The 20,700-nt window shown below is 34.2% G+C and overlaps 1 protein-coding gene across 13 annotated transcripts in view; it reads right to left on the reverse strand.

Annotated features, from left to right (window-relative positions):
• The window catches only part of ntrk3a (neurotrophic tyrosine kinase, receptor, type 3a), a 441,806-nt gene that overhangs the window by 20,163 nt on the left and 400,943 nt on the right, over nucleotides 1–20,700 (reverse strand). For all 13 annotated transcript variants that reach the window (XM_087311051.2, XM_088651687.1, XM_087311053.2 and 10 more), the window contains 3 exons: nucleotides 19,338–19,468; nucleotides 12,534–12,706; nucleotides 8,631–8,874 (listed from right to left, as the gene is read on the reverse strand). In XM_087311051.2, the coding sequence (XP_087167177.1) occupies nucleotides 8,631–8,874; nucleotides 12,534–12,706; nucleotides 19,338–19,468 (548 nt within the window). The remainder of the gene's footprint in view (nucleotides 1–8,630; nucleotides 8,875–12,533; nucleotides 12,707–19,337; nucleotides 19,469–20,700) is intronic.

Genomic DNA, 20,700 nt, shown 5'->3' on the forward strand with positions numbered 1-20,700 from the left:
ATGTTAGTATGCTAATCCAAACGCGGACATATTCAGTGTTTTTGTTTAGTGCAACTATTTGTGCTGGAGTGTTTGGAAAATTGAATTGATTGCATTGATTGAACTTCCATTCATCTGAATAGCTTCTCTCGGAGGTGGAACGACGTGAACCGCAGATGCATGTAAATCAGTCTGCGGGGCTTCATCCAGATCAGAATGAGAACTGGCAGGGTGGTGACAAAAATGCCAGCACAATCTGAAAGGCCACTGATGAAAGGCAACACAATTAGTGACTGGAGGGATTGTAGATGAGGAGGAGGACGGGGAAATCACAGAGCGCTAATTATTGTATATTAAAATCCATAATATCTTTGTTTGCATGAACAGCTGACGAGGAATGATGTCATTAAATTGATTATTAGAATTTCTTTTTGTTTTTGTTTTTTTTCTTTTTGATGTTTTTTTAATCACCTAGATAGTTGCTAAATGAGTTTCGGAATAGATTTCAATTCAACACTAATGTAGTAATATAATTATTGATGTACATATCCACTAATGAGAAAGGATAATAATTTGAAATCAAAGCTTTTTTCTCCAAACCAATATTATATTGTATTAAGTACAATATAATATTAAATTATTTTTAAATATTCTTTATAAATATTCTTATTTATCATTATCAATCCTTCAAACAGTTTAGATTTTTTTTGGATTTTTATTTTTTTTTCTGAATTACGCATGTACAATAATAATTTAGAAATGTTATATTCTTTAAAAATATTTTTTTCAATGCTGCAGTTTTGTTGATTGCAATTATGAAAACTTTGTTCATAATTACATGGTGTACACACATATATATATAAATCTATTATATATATATATATATATATATATATATATTTTTTTTTTATTCAAGAAAATCTGAATTCTGTTTGTTTCCTTTTAAATTATTTTATATATCACTACAACTATGTATTATTCTTCAGATGTTTAGTAGGGGTGTTCGATTCCATTTTTTATTTATTTTTTTTGCAGTCGACTCCAAATCTAGACTCCTAATCTTGGAGTCGATGGAATCGACTCCGGATTCGACTCCATTTACATTCTTATAGCGCTTTACACAATGCTACTGCGTTAATTGCAGCATTACGTTGTGCAGTTTTCTTCTGGTCACACAAAATCAGCAGTAATCATCTGCAGTCAAAATTAAGTAGTTATCAACCTACACTTTTTTTTTTTTTTTTTTTTTACGACACATTCAATTGACTAGTTTAGATAATTTAAAAACTTACATTGTAATTTGGAGACAGAGAGTTAAAACATCAATGTATTAACAAAATGCTTAATGGAAAGATGTGTCGCAGTTCCTTAACAAAGAAAAAACACCCCAATTGAGGCCAAACAACGTTTAAAAATATATAAAATAGTCTAAATGACTTCTTAATATAAATGTTTGATACTTGAATACTGTACTTAGTGAACGAAATAATCTGGTGTAGTGGACGGCCCAAAATCTGCGGTTGCTCATTTATATTATTTTTTTCTTTGATTCTTCAACCGATCAATAAACAAAATAGCTAGATTTTTCATTTGATTTAATGACCAATTAAATATTAAACCCCATACACCAAAAATTTAACTTAAATAATTCATACATTAACAAACCTGAAATAATAAATAAAAGCAGCATGACAGACTGTGCACTAAAGCATATCATATTATAAAGTGTACTCACCCATTACTTTACTTAAAAATATAACCGTTTTGTGCAATTTGTTCATTATTGTAATTCAATAGGAGTGTGTTAACAGGACAGCATACATTATGTCAGAAGAAAAGGAATGAGTGAAGCCTGTTTTTGAAAGCTTGGCTTTGGCTATATTTTCATTTAAAACTCCTCTTTTGGAAACTAATTTCGTTTGGTATAAATTGTATCTTAATTCTGATGTATTTTTGTAGTTATCTACAAAATAAAACAGAAGAATGAATATTAGAGGTAAAATTAACTGCATTCAGGAACAAAACAAAACCACATGTCAGATTTTGTGACATAAATCTTGGCTACTATTGTCAGTATGGTTATTGTTTTATTTATTTTTTTGTGAAATAGGCATAGGTTAAATAAAATAAAAAACATATATATTTAAGCATATAGCAGCAGCCAATAGTCTAACATAACATCATAATTTTACCTGCAGTGCTAATTTAAGACGTCCATTCCGGTACTAGGTCCATTAAGAGTCGAGGAATGGACTCTTTTGGAGTCGACTTCCAGTCCCTAATGTTTAGATTTTCCAGTGCAGAATTGTGATGATTTGGGTCACTCTGTGTTTTTCTTGTGCAGCAGAGAGCAATCAGGCATTAAAAAAAAAGCACACGCCACAGAATATATTAAGTGAGATGAGATGCAATGGTCGATTTGACATTTCCTGTTAATGTATCATATTCCCCCTATTGCAATTAGGGACTGATGCTCTGGGCAAAGCAGCAACCAGTGTTTACTGAAGGCTTTGCTTTTGGATGATATGTTACTTCTTGAGGCACCTGTAAACAGCTTTTACCTCTACTTATAATTAAATATTAAATTCAGGTGTTATTTGGTATAATATAGTTTATACTGTTTTTGTTTAGTGGAAATTATAATATTAATAATTAATTTATTAATGAACAATAATGATTTATTTTTGAGGGAAAACCTTGAAAACAAAATATAAAATACAGTAAATAAATGAGCAAAATCATCATTAATATAAAATAATATATTTTTTTTAATTGTAGTTTTTACTACTAATATTGGGTCACACTTTATATTAGGTGGTCTAAACTACATCTGCATTAAAAAAATTAATACAATGTATTCACTTTGGTTATAATGTATTGCAGAACACTTCTGGTGCTCTTGAGGCACTATAATTAAGTTGGTGGTATTGGTAGGTTTAAGGGTGGGTTAAGCTGTGGTCAATATTTTAATTACAAATGTACCTACAGATGACATATAAGTACAATGTAAAAACATCTATTTACACTATAAGTACAATGTAACAAATGATTATTTCAGTGTAAGTACATTAGGCAATTGGGACCTATTGTTGTGCTATAACAGGTTCATAATAACTAGGCCTGTCACAATATATATATATATATATATATATATATATATATATATATATATATATATATATATATATATATATATATATATATATATATATATATATATATATTGCACCAAAATATACAGCCATTAACAATATTATTGTCATTTTAGGACTTTATATAATGCCAGAATATAATATTAACACAATACAATCTTCCCGAGAACACATAATATTTTATTCTTAAGATTATTTTATATATTTATCGTCAATTTAATAAATCTGCATTGGATAAAGAATGTGAAAAACGCATATCCTAAATAACTAATTATACATGTTAACAAAAAAAGTGCAGGGAAAAAAGCAACAGAGACTGTTATATCTGCTACCAGATCTTTTTTTCAGTTGTCAGACACCCACATGAAAATATACTAAAGTAATTTATAGTAAATACTACAGTATTTATTATTTTTTTTAACCATACTGAACTGCGATAAATCGATATATTAATTATTGTGACAGGCCTAATAGTAACCAATAAAAATGACATGAAACAATTAATTAACCAATTAATTATACGAAATAAACTGCTACACTTCTGAACAAAAAAAGACGAGGTGGTTTAGTTGTGTTACATAATATGGTCTCCTTAGTTAAAAAACCCACCACAAGACGCACGCTAACTGAGCCGTTTGCTTTTATGTTTGGCTCCTGAATCGTTTCTGGACCTCTGACAGCGAGGAAAATTCTCATTAAACGTCTGCGCCCTAAAAATGAGACTCACTTGCAAAGCAGTGAGATGAACAATTATGTTCAAATCATCCTAATCTAGTGGAGCAATCGAGGAGCTCTGTAAATTCAGCGTCACCTCATTCATCCTTGTGTTGAGCGATAAGTGAAGACATACATTTTAATTCATTTACAGGGCCCTTGGCTTGCAAATTGAGCCCTCTGTCATCTTGGCCAAACCTACCGAGAGGCTCAAACCAGGACAAGATTTTGATTGAGGATCATCTGTAGAAGCACAAATGGGGCTGGAGCTCATAATTGAGGTTGAATGAATCAGAATCAAAGATAAAAGTCTGATTTCAAACTTGAACTTAAGAAATAGTTGACCCAAAAATGGCCATTTTTAGTCTCAACCTCAAGCATTTAGGCTGAATTGTTATGTTTCCATCCAAACGCAAAACTGCTTATTTCATAGAAGTAAACTGATATTTGCAAAAAATGCAGTTTCCCTCCAATAAGTCAAAGAGAACAAAACGGTCACTTCTTGATAAACTGGAACTAAAAAACAAAAAGAAAAATGGAGTTTGCTGTGGGACTATTTTCTTATGTAATATAAAAAAAGGGAAATATGAAGATAAAGACAGCTTTTGATGCTCTATAGAGCTTAGAAAGCTATTAGACGCTCTTGGGAGCAGAGACACTTAAGGCAGTTTTGGAGATAATAATACTAAACCACTTTAAAGACAGACTTTGGCTAAGGGATTTTAGAATGAACAAAACAACATGTAGTCAGTTCGATGGTTTGTCCATTAATGCTGCCATCACACTCATTTTTGTTATTAAATGATCTGTGATAACATAATCCCATAGCTTATTTTGATTTATTTGGTAAATGTTTTTCCATTGTAGTTTATGCATGCTTTTTTCTTATCGGATAAAGATTTTATCCAACTCAGTTGTGTGCAAACATTTTTAATGCACATTTTCAAAATGTATGAACAATTCCATTAAGCATTTATTATGTGACATTCCAAAATGCAGATAAAAAAGATGGATGGAAACTAGGCTAATGTCTCATGAATATGGCACTCAAAAATGTAAGTTATCATCTAATTGGTAGACTTCAGTAGGATTTCCATAATTCTCTATAAATATATTTAAAGAATACCTAGTGCATTAAGGTATTTGAATACAGAAAAAAAAAAAAAAAAAAACAGCCAGTATAATGATAAACCTTTTACAATGTTTGTTGTTATTAATAAGACTAACACAAAGTTTTTTTTTTCATATCCATCTTATAGATGTTTTACACTAACCTAAACGTGACCCACACTGAAACAAATAATGATGTGTTGTTTACATGGCAGTCAGTTGGCCTACTGCATGTGTCAGTTCTGGCAATGGGAGATTATTAACTCTTTTGAACAAACTAATCAAGGTCTTACTATGTTTACTAGAAATTAGGTGTGGTGATTTTCAAGTGTTTAAGTCAAAGCACTGCTAAACATCTAAACAGCGATATACAGTGAGTAATAACTTTGAACAGCTTAAGGCACAGTTAATGTTCACAGAATTAGGGCTAAACAATATAAAGTTTCAGAATTAATATCGCAATGTGCGAACGGTTTCACTATAATGTAACAGTGTGAAAAATGTTAGTTTTTAAAGCCTGTGAACGTAAGATCTAAAGCAAATCTAAACAATTTTTTGGCACAAGAAAATACAAAGTTTGTCGCTTTAACAAAATTCATTGTGTTTAATTTTGGGCTATATAGTGTTATTTACGTATGTTTATTAAATTTCCAGTCTAATCTCATAAGAAAACGTATTTTATGTTTTGTCAGTTTAGTGGCAATTTTTACTCAAAAATCAGTCGTACGAAAATTAAAAAAAGTCAAATGATTTTTTTAAAGGAGGCGTGGCACCAAACCCCACCCCTAAACCCAACCACTATTGGGGCATAAGCAAATTGTACGAATGAGATCATATGATTCCATATGAATTAGCTACTGAATCAAAAATTTACGAATTGCTGTGGGATAGCGTTGAAATTTCGGTACCTCAGTACTGTTAGACTCCCCCCAAAAAAACAAAACAAAAACTGAAGTGCTGTTGATTTCATGTTTATCTTTGTTCTATCGCTGTAATTTGTTCATTTATTTATTATATTTTTGGATAATTTTGTATATCTTAGTCAGACACCCCACCCCTACAAAATCACCCCACTTAATGTAACACTAAGTCATATTGTAAAATGATAATAATATTGGAACATATTGCAGAAAAAAAATATCACACAATTTTTACTATTTATATTTTATAATCTCTTTTAAAATTAATATGTTTATGAATCTGCAAATTATCCTTGATTATTGTTATGGCAAAAAGCCATATAATAATACCATTGTGCTTTTACACCATGAAAGTATCTTTAAATAAACAAAGATCGAGGCTTGTATTCAGAACCTACAAAATATTTGTGTTATTGTGTTATTATTTTGAATACTTTGAAATGAACTAGAAATAATAAACAGTGCAAAAAATACAATCATGTTCTTAATTAACACTGGGTGTAATGAATATGATGATTGTAAATAAACAATTTGATTAAGGTCTTTGGAAGCACTGAAGCAGCTGGATGTGTCAATAGTACAACTTTTCAAAAGTCATTAAAATTGAGCAATTATGCATGCAATTATGGATCCATTGTGCGCCACGACTGACAAAGGGTTAATTTGCGTGTTTTGTGGATATCTGATGACTAATTAGTGAGCTAAACACAGGTTTAGAATGTCTCAGTGCTGGAGATTGTATTGCATTTTTCTTTTTCCCCATTAACTTTAATTGTTTCTTGGTTTGATAAACATTTACACTATTGGTGCAAAAAGTTTCAAATATGTCTTGTATATATGTTTTAAATATGTTAAGTATGTTTTTTAATTGTTAAAAATAAGTCTCATGCTCATTAAGGCAAATAGAAATGTTTAAAAATGCTATTTATTTCCATTGTCATCAGCCAATCTTTCGTGTTGCATGATCTTTCTGAAATCATGCTTACTTTATATTGTTATTTATTGGTAAAACCATTAGATGTTCTTGGCGCTACTATCATTGCTACTAATAATGATTAGTATCATCAATGTTGGAACTTAAGGATCCAAAATGATTAATAAGAGCTTATTAACAATTAAATGAAAATATAAACAAAAAGAACAATATTCTATGAATAAAATATACAGACTTGTAGCCAGCCTGCATGGTGAAAATGGTCATTCCTTTTTCTCAGTTTTACGCCTCATTTTCTGCATTTTCATGACATCTTGAGCATAATGTTTTTAGCTAAATTAACTTGTAGGATGGTCATCATAACCACACTTTTTGATGTACCAAAAATAATTCCTAAAGAAATGTGAAAAAAATACTAAAAAATTCAAGATTATTTTTCCTTCATATTTATTTAAAAAATCATAAACTTTTCCTCTTTTGAAATTCGGCCATTTCAATAATAATAATAAAAAAAAATAATAATAATGAGCTTCACAATTCTAGCCTCCCTTTTAAAAAAAAACTACATTTGAAAATGGATAATAACAATAGCCAAAATAATACTCAAATCTGTTTTAATGTGGGCCGCTTTTTGTGACCTTTTCTATTCATTGGCCATTTTTTGTTTGTTTCAAGAATAAGTCCAAGATTTAGAATAAAAGTTACTTGTAAAATGTTTAGTCATACAGCAGCGAAAGATAACTTCTTTTGCATCAGATTGTATGTTTTCTTGCACATCTGGATGATGGACTCTGTTATCATTTACCAAAACTGATTAGCTGAAGTCGCACTAAGGCAACAGCCAGCAGAGGATTCCGTTTGATCTTAAAGCTTTTTTCAATTAGTTATCTTCACTGTTTTTATTGGGATAGCAGTCAAAATAGTACAAACGAGCTGATGTATGAGACAAATTCTGAAACTTTGTCATTGATGGGTGGGTCTTTCGAACCACATGAATGTCTCCTGGCCACGGCCCTGATATAAATATATATTTTTAAAATATATGCATCATACAATATAATAAAAAATTCACAGTATATATATGTAAAAGTATGTATATGTCACAGAGCCAAAATTGTAATGAATTTCACATTTTTATAAATGATATAAAAAAAAAAACTTTTTCCTACATATAACAAAGTATTCTTCAGTCAAAAATAATGGGTTACTGGTCAGTTACTGTCTTTACTATACAGTTTACTACACAGTTAATTTTTTTTTCTTCAAATATTTCCTAATGTTTAACAGAGCAAGGAATTTTTCACAGTATTTTCTTTATTATTCTTTCTTCTGGAGAAAGTCCTATTTGTTTAATTTCGGCTGGAATAAAAGCAGTTTTTAGGTTTTTAAGGTAAACATTATTAGCCCCCTTAAGCAATATTTTTTTTCTTTGATTATCTACAGCTTATACAATGACTTGCCTAATTACCCTAACACCTATTTAAGCTAATTACGCTTTTAAATGTTACTTTAAGCTGTATAGAAGTTTCTTGAAAAAATATCTAGTAAAATTATATTTACTGTCATCATGACAAAGGTAAAAGAAATCAGTTATTAGAAATGAGTTATGAAAACTGATAAAAACTGTGTTTAGAAATTAGTTAAAAAAATATTTTTGTTAAACAGAAATTGGGGAAAATATAGTGTGGGGCTAATAAATCTGACTCTAACTGTCTGTGTGATCTATCTGATAAATAAATATAGTCATACTTATTCAAAATGTTTGGTAGCAGTAATGCATTATTTTCCTTGATCAATAAGAAAAAAACAAACCTCTCTTACCCGGTAGTAGTCAGTGCTGTAAATGTCTCTCGACATCCCAAAGTCTCCTATTTTCACAAGCAGCCCATTCCCCACCAGGCAGTTGCGTGTGGCCAGGTCGCGGTGCACGAAGTGCTGAGAGCCCAGGTAAACCATCCCTGATGCGATCTGACTGGCGATGTGCAGCATCTGAGACAAGCCCAGCTCTCCATTGGTCTGTAGCGGCTGTCCGTCAACCAGGATCATGGCATCTGGACCATGAGCTCTGTGAGTAACATCATATTATTATTACCCTTCTGTCATTTCTGTATGATTACCACACACACTCCAGCACATTAGAATTTGAAATGGTTATTCCAGACATTGAAAGTCAGGGAATTTCTATATATTTTTATGTCCTAGTCATGGAATATCAGATTATAGTCCATTTAGGGTTGTGATTTCATTGGGACATGAACATTTTCTCATTCATTCATTCATTCATTCATTCATTCATTCATTCATTCATTCATTCATTCATTCATTCATTCATTTTCATCTGCTTCTCTGGGGCTGGGTTGCGGGGGCACCAGTCTTAAGAGAGAACCCCAGACTTCCCTCTCCCCAGACACTTCCTCCTGCTCCTGCAGGGGGATACCGATGCGTTCCCAGGCCAACCGAGAGACATAGTCCCTCCAGCATGTCCTGGGTCTTCTAGGAGGCCTCCGCCTGGTGGGACATACCTGGAACACCTTCCTAGCTGGGCGTCCAGGAGGCATCCGAAACAGATTCCCGAGCCACCTCAGGTGACTTCACTCAGTGTGGAGGAGCAGTAACTCTACTCCGAGCTCCTCCCGGGTGACAGAGCTCCTCACCCTATCTATAAGGGTGCGTCCTGCCACCCTGTGAAGGAAACTCATTTCGGTCGATTGTATCTGAGAACTTGTCCTTTCGGTCATGACCCAAAGCTCATGACCATAGGTGAGAGTAGGAGCATAGATTGACCGGTAAATTAAGAGCTTTGTCTTTCATCTCAGCTCCTTCTTTACTACAACAGACCGGTACATCAACAGCATTACTGTTGCCGCTGTACCAATCTAACCGTCAATCTCACGCTCCATCCTTCCCTCACTCGTGAACAAAACCCCAAGATACTTGAACTCCTTCACCTAGGGTAAGGACTTTTCTCTAACCTGGAGATGACAAAACACCTTTTTCCAGTGGAGCACCATGGCCCGGACTTAGAGGTGCTGAGCCTAATTCCATGTGGATTTCTCAGTTGTTAGTCATTCGTCCTTTGGAAAAGTTTACTAATGACCTTAACCACAAATAGGACAAATTCAGGAAACTTTAGAAACCTCTCCTTTTTACACATACTCTAAATCTTTTTTATTTTAATAGTGTTCTGGCTTCTTTTGCAATTTGAAAATCCTTAATAAAAATAAATAAAAAAATGTAAAACAGGAAATACGTTAGGAATACATTGGTATTGCTTACATCCCTCCAAATGGTCTATTGAAGCCTGACATGACATACAGTATATTTTGTGGCAAGATTTCTCCAAAATTTACTGCAATATATCTGGCATTTCTTGTGTTGTTTTGCAGTGAAAATATACACTTCTTCTTCTTTTTTGTCACTGTAATTAATATGAAGAGAACACTGAGAAACAATGAGGGAAAACATTTTCCTCTGAACCATATACAGTAAAGCCTACAACATCATATTTGATATGACTCTAAATAATCATAATTAACAAACTGTTAAACTCTCTCCAACAAGAGCATTGGAAAAACCATATTTAAATTTTGCAGTTTTATAATCGACTCAACAAATATAATGAAAAATAAATATAATGATTCAGCTTTTTGCCAGGGAATAGTCAGGAAATTTCAAATTTGGCTTAGGAGTGGGAATCCTTAACATAAAATGAATGCGAGAGTCTGCAGGTGAATAGGGAGAAACAATGTAAATAGTATCATCATACCTCCCTAGTTGATCGATTTTTGTATATTATGAGTTATTTAAAAGCTTTAACTATATGTTAATAAATGTGCACTAATTTGCATATATTTCTCTCAAAACATTTTGAACATTAGAAGAAAGTTCTGTTTGTTTTTTGTGTCAAAAGCTTTTAGAAAGGGAATTTTCTACATTTTATAACTGTAATTCAGAAAATATCAAATGTTTCTAAATTATAAGTAAAGTTGGGATGTATGAAAGTGCAGCTGAAGGAGAGATTTATGGTTCACATCAATAAAAAATAAAGTAATTCTGACTAAATTACCTTTAAAAAAATCTAGAGATGGACATTTTGAATGTTGACTTTACATTTGGTAAAAAGCCTCCCTCAAAAATTGACAGTTGCATGAAAGAAAATGTTTTTGCTTGCTGTGTCGCGCATTAAAACTAGTTAAGGCATTAAAGGAAATGTTACAGTTTGCATCCCTGCTAGTTTCCTTTGAATCTGTCGCAGTACAGTGTCATTACATATGAAGCAGTTTTGCTAAACCCTGTTATCCCCCATAATCCTGCTGGCTCGAAAGAGAAAGTAATTTCTGATCTTTCAACAGAGTCCTGTCAGAAAACATGTACACTTCTTATCCACCTTGTACAATAACTTTATGGAAGGTTGTATCCTATCAATCACAGTCATACAACCCTTGCGTAGATTACAGTGATGTATGCAGACTTTGTGAAAATAATAATCTAATGCAAAGGATCCTAACCACCTTACTTGAACCTAAAAAAGTAATAATAATAAAAAAATGAATGAAAAATACCTTATAATTTATATTTATTTATATGTATTTATAATGTTTCCAAAAATGTTAAAATTACCAGGCATAAAAAATAAATAACACAAACTAAGCGAACTGCAAAATACACAGTTACACATAATGTGATTATGTAGATATAAAATTAATATAAACACTATATAAATATTATAATAGTAAAACGTAAAAAAAACTGTAAAAAATAAAACATATTAATTTTAAAAACAAACAAAAACAACTTTATCTATCTATCTATCTATCTATCTATCTATCTATCTATCTATCTATCTATCTATCTATCTATCTATCTATCTATCTATCTATCCATCCATCCATCCATCCATCCATCCATCCATCCATCCATCTATCCATCCATCCATCCATCCATCCATCCATCCATCCATCCATCCATCCATCCATCCATCCATCCATCCATCCATCCATCCGGGCTGCACAATATTGGAAAAAATCCTGACATTGCGGTATTTTGTCTTTCTGGGATATACGTTTTAATATGAATATAATTTCACAATAGATGAACTAAATAGCTCTACTTGAAAAAATTCTCACATCTGCATAAAACATAATAAACTGTTTGCAAGCACAGATGAATACAATAGAAAAAAAATGAAGCTGCAAAAATTTAAGATTAGTTTTGTATTTTATATTTTTTGTGGAGTCTATGAACATAAATTCAACATTAATTAAATGTCTTCATTCTATAAAGAATTAAATATGATTTAATTATTGTTAAATTAAATTTCTTGGTTTAAATTTGCTTGATATTCTAGTCACAGTTCTTTAAAACGCATTCAAATGAAAATCTTTCACTCTTTAAGGATTCATGTTTGTGACTATTGGAAATACACACATTGTAATAACAATGCTAAAACTGTATATTGTGCAGCCCTATTATATATTTATATATATATATATATATATATATATATATATATATATATATATATATATATATATATATATATAATTTCCTTCATAATCTTGACCCTATAAGGCTATTAAATTATTACTATAATGATGTTTATAATCATGCTCCATTTGGTCTGTGACCTCTGTCAATAATAACTGATTCCCATTGTGTTTGAGATCATTTTACAATTCCAGTACAAATATTACTCCATTATGACACACTGTGCGTTTTGATCACCTGAGGAACTTGTTGAGGTCTCCATGTTTCATGTACTCGAAGACCATGATGAGTGGGTCTCCGTCCACACAGACGCCATAGAACTTGACTATGTGCTCGTGCTGAAGGTTGGTCAACAATTCGGCCTCACGCTGGAAATCTTTCCTTGCCGCAAGTGTGGGATCCTTCAAGGTCTGCAAAATAAATAAATTACGATTATATATTGGCTTGGCAGTCCATTTCCAAGCCAAAACATTCTCGAGCAAATACTTCAACACTGAGACAAAAATCCAATATTTTTTTTTTTGGGAAAAGCTCATTTAAATGCACGTTTTAAATGCAGATCATTAATATTAGAGAAAATATTGTAGGAATTAAATACGCCTTTGCTGTTACCTTTGTTGATACTCACCGGTACCAGTAAATTAATTAAGGGAGCTTTAATGAGTCAGTCAGTAATAAATAATTCAAGTGAACAATTAATCAGGTTAATGAGACTAAGTGCTCCAACTAATCTAAATGGATCTGTCTAATGCTTTATGAATCCCGTAAATTTGCAATCGTATACAAATCAATGAAGCATGCATGAGCTGCTTTTGACAACGTTATGCTTTTTTAGATATTATCTTTAATGTATGAGTGTGATGGAGCTGTTTGTGAATCTAAACAGCAGAGATCTAAAGGAACTATTTTTTTATGGTGGGATTTAATCAATTTGATCACAGGGTTTTAAAATGTTTTGAACTTTCGACAACTCCAGGATATAATCTGCATTTATTTTGATTGTAGGTCCAACTTGTAGTGGACCAAATAGAACCTGAGAGCTTACCTTGGTGCTATGACCCAAGGTTATTATAGTTAACAAAAAAAAAAAGAAACATTTTCGTTAACTGAAATAAAAATAAAAACGAGAGTTAAAAAAAAAAAAACAATTAGGACTATCTGAAACTGTATTGTGTACATACAAATACATACAAACTGAAACTAACTAAAATTATAGCAAAAATGTCCTACGTTTTCATCTTTGCAAATGTAATAATACATATTGTAAGCCTTTTAGAAGTAAATTTATTTCGTGTTGTCGGCTGTTTGACCGTATACGGCACTTCAGAGTATGTAATCTTGATGCCATTGCCCAGATCAAGCCGGTTCTCCTCCAGACAGTCTTCGCTGTTGCTCCCGTGACAAAAAAGTGGTACGGTGACAGCATTAAAAAAGACCTGAGCAGACACTTAAAAGTATTAATTTAACACTTTTGTGCCCAAAAAATGGATTTTATTTCTAAATTAGTGATCACAATTGAAAAGAATCCTTCTTTTAAACCAAATCTTCTAAAGTGAACCGGCAGAACCAATTCACCAAATCGAACTGAACCATTTAAAATGAGTTGCGTCTCCAGTAACGTTAAGCATGTGTCTACAAACAACTTACTTTGTACATGCCTGATACCCCCTCTGACTCAAATAAACCAATATATACGGAGTTATTCAGGTATTAGAACAGTACACTGAGATTAGATTTGAGAAATTTGAGAAATCGGTGAACCGATAATTCTGATTCTGTGAACTAAACACAAACAGTACATGACAGCCTGCTGTGACTGAACTAAACTGCAGCGCGGATAAACTGAGGGCTAAAAAAGTTTGTTTCATCACAGAAAGTCGTAATGGAATGTAAATCAGTAAATTATGCTTCAGTTGGGAGTTGTGAAATGTAATCATAAGAAACTTTTTAGATCATGGTGATGTTTTAGCCAAACTGACAGAAATTATGATTGCTGACTACATATTTTTAATATGTTGAGTCCAAACTAACAAAAACTAAAACTGATATTAAAACTAATAAAAAAACTCAACTAAAACTAAGCAACTTCAAAATATTGAAACTAATAAAAACTAGTAAATTTACCTCTAAAAACGAATTTGAAAACAAAAAGTCAAAAAGAAATAAATACTAAAACTAATGAAAAATCCAAAACTATTATACCTTGCCATGACCCGGATAGCAGTGATATTTAGGGAGATGAGTGTAATGGAGACAAAATAGTAAGAGCTATGAGAGTAAATCTCTCAAAATATTGGTAACACTTTTTTTGATGATCCATTTGAGTATTAGTAGACTGTCTGCTTAATATCTGTTGATACTACTCCTTCAACACAATTAACTGACTATGAGACACTTTTAAAGTACATGTCAACTTACACTAACCCTAACCCCAACCTAACAGTCTACTTATAATCTAATGAGAAATAGTTGACATGTAGATGTAATTTAATGTAATGTAATGTGTATTTTTATATAGCGCATTTATTGTGTGAGGCCATACACCCAAAGCACTTTACAATCATGAGGAGGGTCTCTCCACACCACCACCAGTGTGCAGCATCCACTTGGATGATGCGACGGCAGCCACAGGACAACGGCGCCAGTGCGCTCACCACACACCAGCTATTGGTGGAGTGGAGAGAGTGATCGAGCCAATTCGGTGGAAGGGGATGATTGGGAGGCCATGATCGTAAGGGCCGATAGAGGGACTTTGGCCAGGACACCTGGGTTACACCCCTGCTCTTTCACGAGAAGTGCCATGGGATTTTTAATGACCACAGAGAGTCAGGACCTCGGTTTAACGTCTCATCCGAAAGACAGCGCCCACTTACAGTGTAGTGTTCCCTTCACTTTTACTGGGGCATTAGGTCTCACACAGACCACAGGTTGAGCGCCCCCTGCTGGCCTCACTAACACCACTTCCAATAGCAACCTAGTGTTCCCTAGTGGTCTCCCATCCAGGTACTGACCAGGCTCAGCCCTGCTTAGCTTCAGTGAGTAACCGGTCTTGGGCTGCAGGGTGTTATGGCTGTGGCCAAGATGCAATGTAAATTCAACAAATGGACCATCAAAATAAAGTGTAACCTAAATATTTTTAGATATTGGCTTAAATATTCATTACAAGTAACAGGCCTTAAGCATTAGTACATTGACCATTGCTTTTTCTACTGCAGATAATATGCTACCCCTCGTATTAAAAATAAGTAAAATTACATTTACTATACTAGCATTTGTACAACACACAAATTTTAAATAGAAACTATTATAAATATTTAAATTATAGCGTTGGTTCTGTATTGGCGTTTGTTCTCAGGAATTGCATAGAAGTTTGAGATGTGTGTGGAAAACCAATAACTCTCAGATGGTGAGGTATCTGTCCCTATTCATGATGCTATATTACCCCTGTGTTGCAAAATTGGCCACCTGTACTGGTTGGAGAGAGCAGAGAGGATGAATCCAGCAGCTAGCTCTCTGCAACTCTCACATGGAGACCCACTGAAGCTAAGCAGGGCTGCCCATGGTCAGTACCTGGACGGGGGACCCAGCAGGGGGTGCTCAACCTGCGGTCTGTGTGGGTCCTATTGCCCCAGTATAGTGAAGGGTACTCGATACTGTTCAGTGAGCTGTTTAGATGAGACTTTAAACCGAGATCCCGACTCTCTGTGGTCATTAAAAATGCAGGTTGTCCTTCAAAAAGAGTGGGGGTTTAATCCCCGGCATCCTGGCCACTGGCCTCCTAACCATTCCCATGTGATAATTGGTCTACTCTCCACCAATCAGCTGGTCTGCGGTCTGGCGCAATATGGCTGCCCGTCGCATCATCCAAGTGGATGCTGCACACTGGTAGATGAGGAGATTGCTCCCAATATGTAAAGTGCTTTGTGTATCCAGAAAAGCGCCATATAAATATGTATGGAATTTTAATTATTATTAGTGGTAAGAACCTTTTCAAATAGTATAACCTGGCACAATAACCGCATAATCAAAACGTAGATGGACTGACACAAATGTGATATTGCACAGGCATCAGTCTTTCAGAAAAGTCATTTGTTTTTCTACAATTTGAAATCATTTTCATGGACGAGGCACTAAACCTTGGGATGCCAAGAAAAGACATACAGATGACCGGCATGGTGTCTCTTCTAAAAGATTAAATAGGTGCTTGCCCACATCTGTCTTTTTGTCATCTTATAGCCCGTCATTCACAGAAAAAAAATAACCCCCCTTTGTGGCCTTGCCCATGATATGTCAATTGGTTTCCCCCGTCGCTCTCCCGCAGCCAGACATGGCATTGCGGTGTGTTTGTGAAGAATCGCTTCTTCAATTATGTTATAATTGCATTCGCCCTCTGAGCTCGCAGTTTAATTTTAATTAGAGCTACCGTGGGTTAATCCATATCAGGAATTGCAAAGAGGTTGATGCGTTGGAGATGGATGAGGAAAACCGATAACTCGCAGATGGCGAGGTATCTATCCCTATTCATAATGCTATATTACCCCTGTGTTGCGAAACTGGCCACCTGCACAGGTTGGAGAGAGCAGAGGGGACGAATCCAGCACCACCTGGGGGGCTGTCACTCGTAATAAGGGGCTGGAGGTCTTGAGCATCAGGTGGAAATCGGGGAAGGGGGGGGGGGGTATGGGGGGAGTAAAGGTACGAGAGGGGATGCTGGCAGCTCTTTGGCCAACATACAAGGAAAAGACTTGACCTCTCTGAATCGGAGCTGGACAGGTTTCAAACAACAGCTGCTGTGATGGAGCTTCATGAAGCCAAGCAGGTTCCCAGAGGAGCATTTTATTGCTCAAAGGTTTGCTCTTTCAATGCTGAGGAGACTCGTTTAGATTTCATTTAAGTGTCAAGTGGGCCTCAGGCCAGATGTTTAGACTTCAATTTCTGAGAAGAAGTAAAAATAGATTACACAATTGTTGAATTGCAGAAGAAGTATAAAGCTATCAGAATAATGTAGATCACGTTGCTTAATTACATCTCTCATCTGGATTCCTGGATTTGCCTTTTCTTTGAGACTTTAGGCTTGTGTCTAATCTATTATATTTATTCTGTAATATGTGTAAGATTATAGAACCTTTTTTTATTGAGATATAAGAAGTTCTAGAAAATGGTCGTCTCCATCCTGTCTGAGAGAAATATTTGAGATTGTATTTTCTCCTTTCGATTTTGCTGGTAAAATGCGGAGAATCTCCTCCTGACACCATCACAGGATTGTGACAGAAAGTGTCAGTTCCATTAGTCTTGATCAGCGTCTTCAGAATAATGTGCTTTGCCGAATGATAAACCATCACTAGCAGACAGCGTTATTGCTCCAGATTTATTTCTTCAGCCATTCTGTACTAAAGCACCACCCCACGATAGCCAACATATTCTCACAGATGATGAAATAAAGGAACGCCTAAGCAATCTGGGAGCTGAAAACATCTATATCCCACAAAGGCAATGTTGTCAGTGATTTGGTTTATTATCATTTGCACTAAATATATTAATAAATATACATAAACCTTGAAAAAAAAAATCACGAAGATGGCTTGAACAATACAGATGTATTTTAGTCATGTGTAACTTCTCTTTATTTTTGTCATCATTCAGACCATTTCTCTCTGTATTTTATTCAGATTTAGTCATGCTTTCTGTGTGAAACCTAAATTACTTGTGGCAATTCACTATTATTATTATTATGCTATATATAATTCTGCTATATTACACTCCCTTCTGGGTCATGGCACCAATTTATATGTTTTTCTCGAATTGCTTCGAGTAAGATTTAAACAAGTTTTTCAGGTATTGGATTCAGTAATAGAAACAAGGACTCTAAAGACTGAAGGCTCTAGCTGCTAGTTTTCCCCTTTCTAACTGGCCTCTGTTACACTTACCTTGTTATACCTCACTCGCATTCAGGTCATGGCACCTATTTAAACCCTACAGTTTTACTCACACTGCCTTGAGTATGATTAAAAAAAAAAAAATGTGTGGGATTTGGTTGCAGTAACAAGGACACTAAAGACTTGAGCCTCTATTGTCAGTTGATAGTTTTTTCCTTGCTCACCGGCTTCTCTTACACCTCACTCACATCCGGGACAAGGCACCAATTTAAGCCCTACAGTTTTACTTGCACTGTTTTAAGTTTGATTTAAAAAAGGTTGAAAGATTAGCATTTCTGGTGTGGGATTTGGTTGCAGTAACAAGGACACTGAAGACTAAAGAGAACACGGGTGTCAACTTCTAGAGGGCCACAGTTCTGCACAGTTCAGCTCTAACCCTAATCGAACACACATGATCAAACTAATTGAGTCCTTCAAGCTTGTTTGAATTCTAGAGAAAAGTGTGTTTAAACAGGCTTGGACCTTAACTCTGCAATGCTGTGGCCCTCCAAGAACTGAGTTTGACGCCCTTGACTTAGAATGTAATATTTTCATTAAAACACCAGGTATATGTTCAACTTCATCCTTCAGCTTGCCAGCATCATGGAAACCTTGACATTTCCAAACTGATAGACAAACTGATGCACTTATAGATACATCATTGATCAAGAAAACCTCTTTAATAGACCTCCACTTCAGCTCACTGGATGATGAGTTCCTTGACCTTGGTGAACGGTCCCATGCGGTAAACCAAGTTAAAGCATTATCCAGCAACTGTCTGGCCACAGCAGTGACTCATTCCTCTCTGTCTATGTCACGGAGACTAAACCACAGTCCTGCAATATCCTAATACCTCCCCAAACCTTATATCATTGCCAAATATTAAACACTATTGTAGCTGATCTCTCCTCGGAGCATGGCAGAGCTCTTTCCATCATTGATCTTAGTCAACAAATCCTCCACCGCTAAGACATCTAGCGATCGTTCCACGAAAGAAACCTCTCTCTGGTGGCACAGGGGGGATCAACTTTATATGTCATTCGAGGGGGGCTGGGAAAAGGGGCAAGACCTTTGGAATGAGTCCTGTGTAACTGGAGAGCGCTGGAATGGAGGGATCATCTCTTACCTTGACAGCCACCAGCATCTTGTCCTTAGTGGGGCTTAGGTTGTAACACTCTGCCAGGAACACCTTCCCAAAGGCCCCTTCGCCCAGTTCCCTCTTGAGCACGATGTCTCGACGCTTAATGTGCTGTACATCTGGAGGGGGAGAAGAAGGAGAGAGAGAGAGAGAGACTGAGTGGATTGTAAGACAGTCTTCCTGCGGGTTGTGCACCAAAACAGATTTGTGAAAAATGTGGGGATTTCATCGGAGTAGGCTTCCTGTCAGTCAAGCTGATCAGGAACCTTAAAGGAACAGAGCACCAAAACTGACATTTTTATGGCATTGAAAGTTGTCAAACAGGCAGTTTTTTGTAAAACACTAAATATGAGAGGTCACTAACTTTTTATTAAACTGTACCTTAAATACATCCAATGGTGTGTGCAATAGAGAAGAAAACTGTTCATTTTATTATACAAATAGCATGAGGCTGGTTTATTTTTTTATGTTATAAAAAAAATAACATTAATAAAATAACATTAATATCTTCATTATACACTGCAAAAAAATTATTTTATTTTACATTTTTTTTCAAGGGTACCAGAAAAAATAAAGTAACAGACGTTAAATTATAGAAATTTCCAAAAATTTAAATTTCCGAAAAATTTCTGTAATTTAATGTTGTTTTACAGTAAATTTCTGTAATTTGACGGCCATTATTTTTTTGAGTTTTTTGGCACTCCAGCTGCAGAACAACAACAACATCAACAAAAAAAAAGTAAAATAACATCTTTTATTTTTACTGTGTAGTGCTATTTACCATAAAAGAACCAACATTAAATTACAGAAATTTCCTTCAATTTTAATTTCCAGTTAATTTCTGTAATTTAACATCTGTTGTTTCACTGTAAATTTTTAAAGGCTGTTGTTTTACTTTTTTTCATCACTCCAGCTGCCGAAAAAAAAAATCTGAATTTTTTTTTTTTTTAGAGTTTTTTCAGAGTGTACTGCTATTTACTTTATAGCAAAATATGAATAATTTCTTTTTTACTCCATGACTTGTTGGACTTTAAAAAAAAAAGAGAAAGAAAAAAAGTATCAAGTTCTAAGTTGTTTTAGATACACATGAATGTAAAACTTAAAATAATGCTGTTATAAAAATAGCAGCCGTTATTTTACTTTTTTTTTTTCCGGCACCCCAGCTGACAAAAAACTAAAACGTAAAATAATGGCTGTTAAATTAAGAATAAGAAATAAGAATAAGAAATCTACCTTAAAATAACGAATGTTAAATTACAGAAATGTCCTTAAATTTCTCTGTAATCTCTGTAATTTAACATCTGTTATTTTGCAGTAAATTTCTGCAATTTACAGGCTATTAATAATTTTT

This window comes from Danio rerio, chromosome 25 (genome assembly GCF_052040795.2).
Source record: "Danio rerio strain M-AB ecotype USA chromosome 25, GRCz13ab, whole genome shotgun sequence".
NCBI classification, from domain to species: domain Eukaryota; kingdom Metazoa; phylum Chordata; class Actinopteri; order Cypriniformes; family Danionidae; genus Danio; species Danio rerio.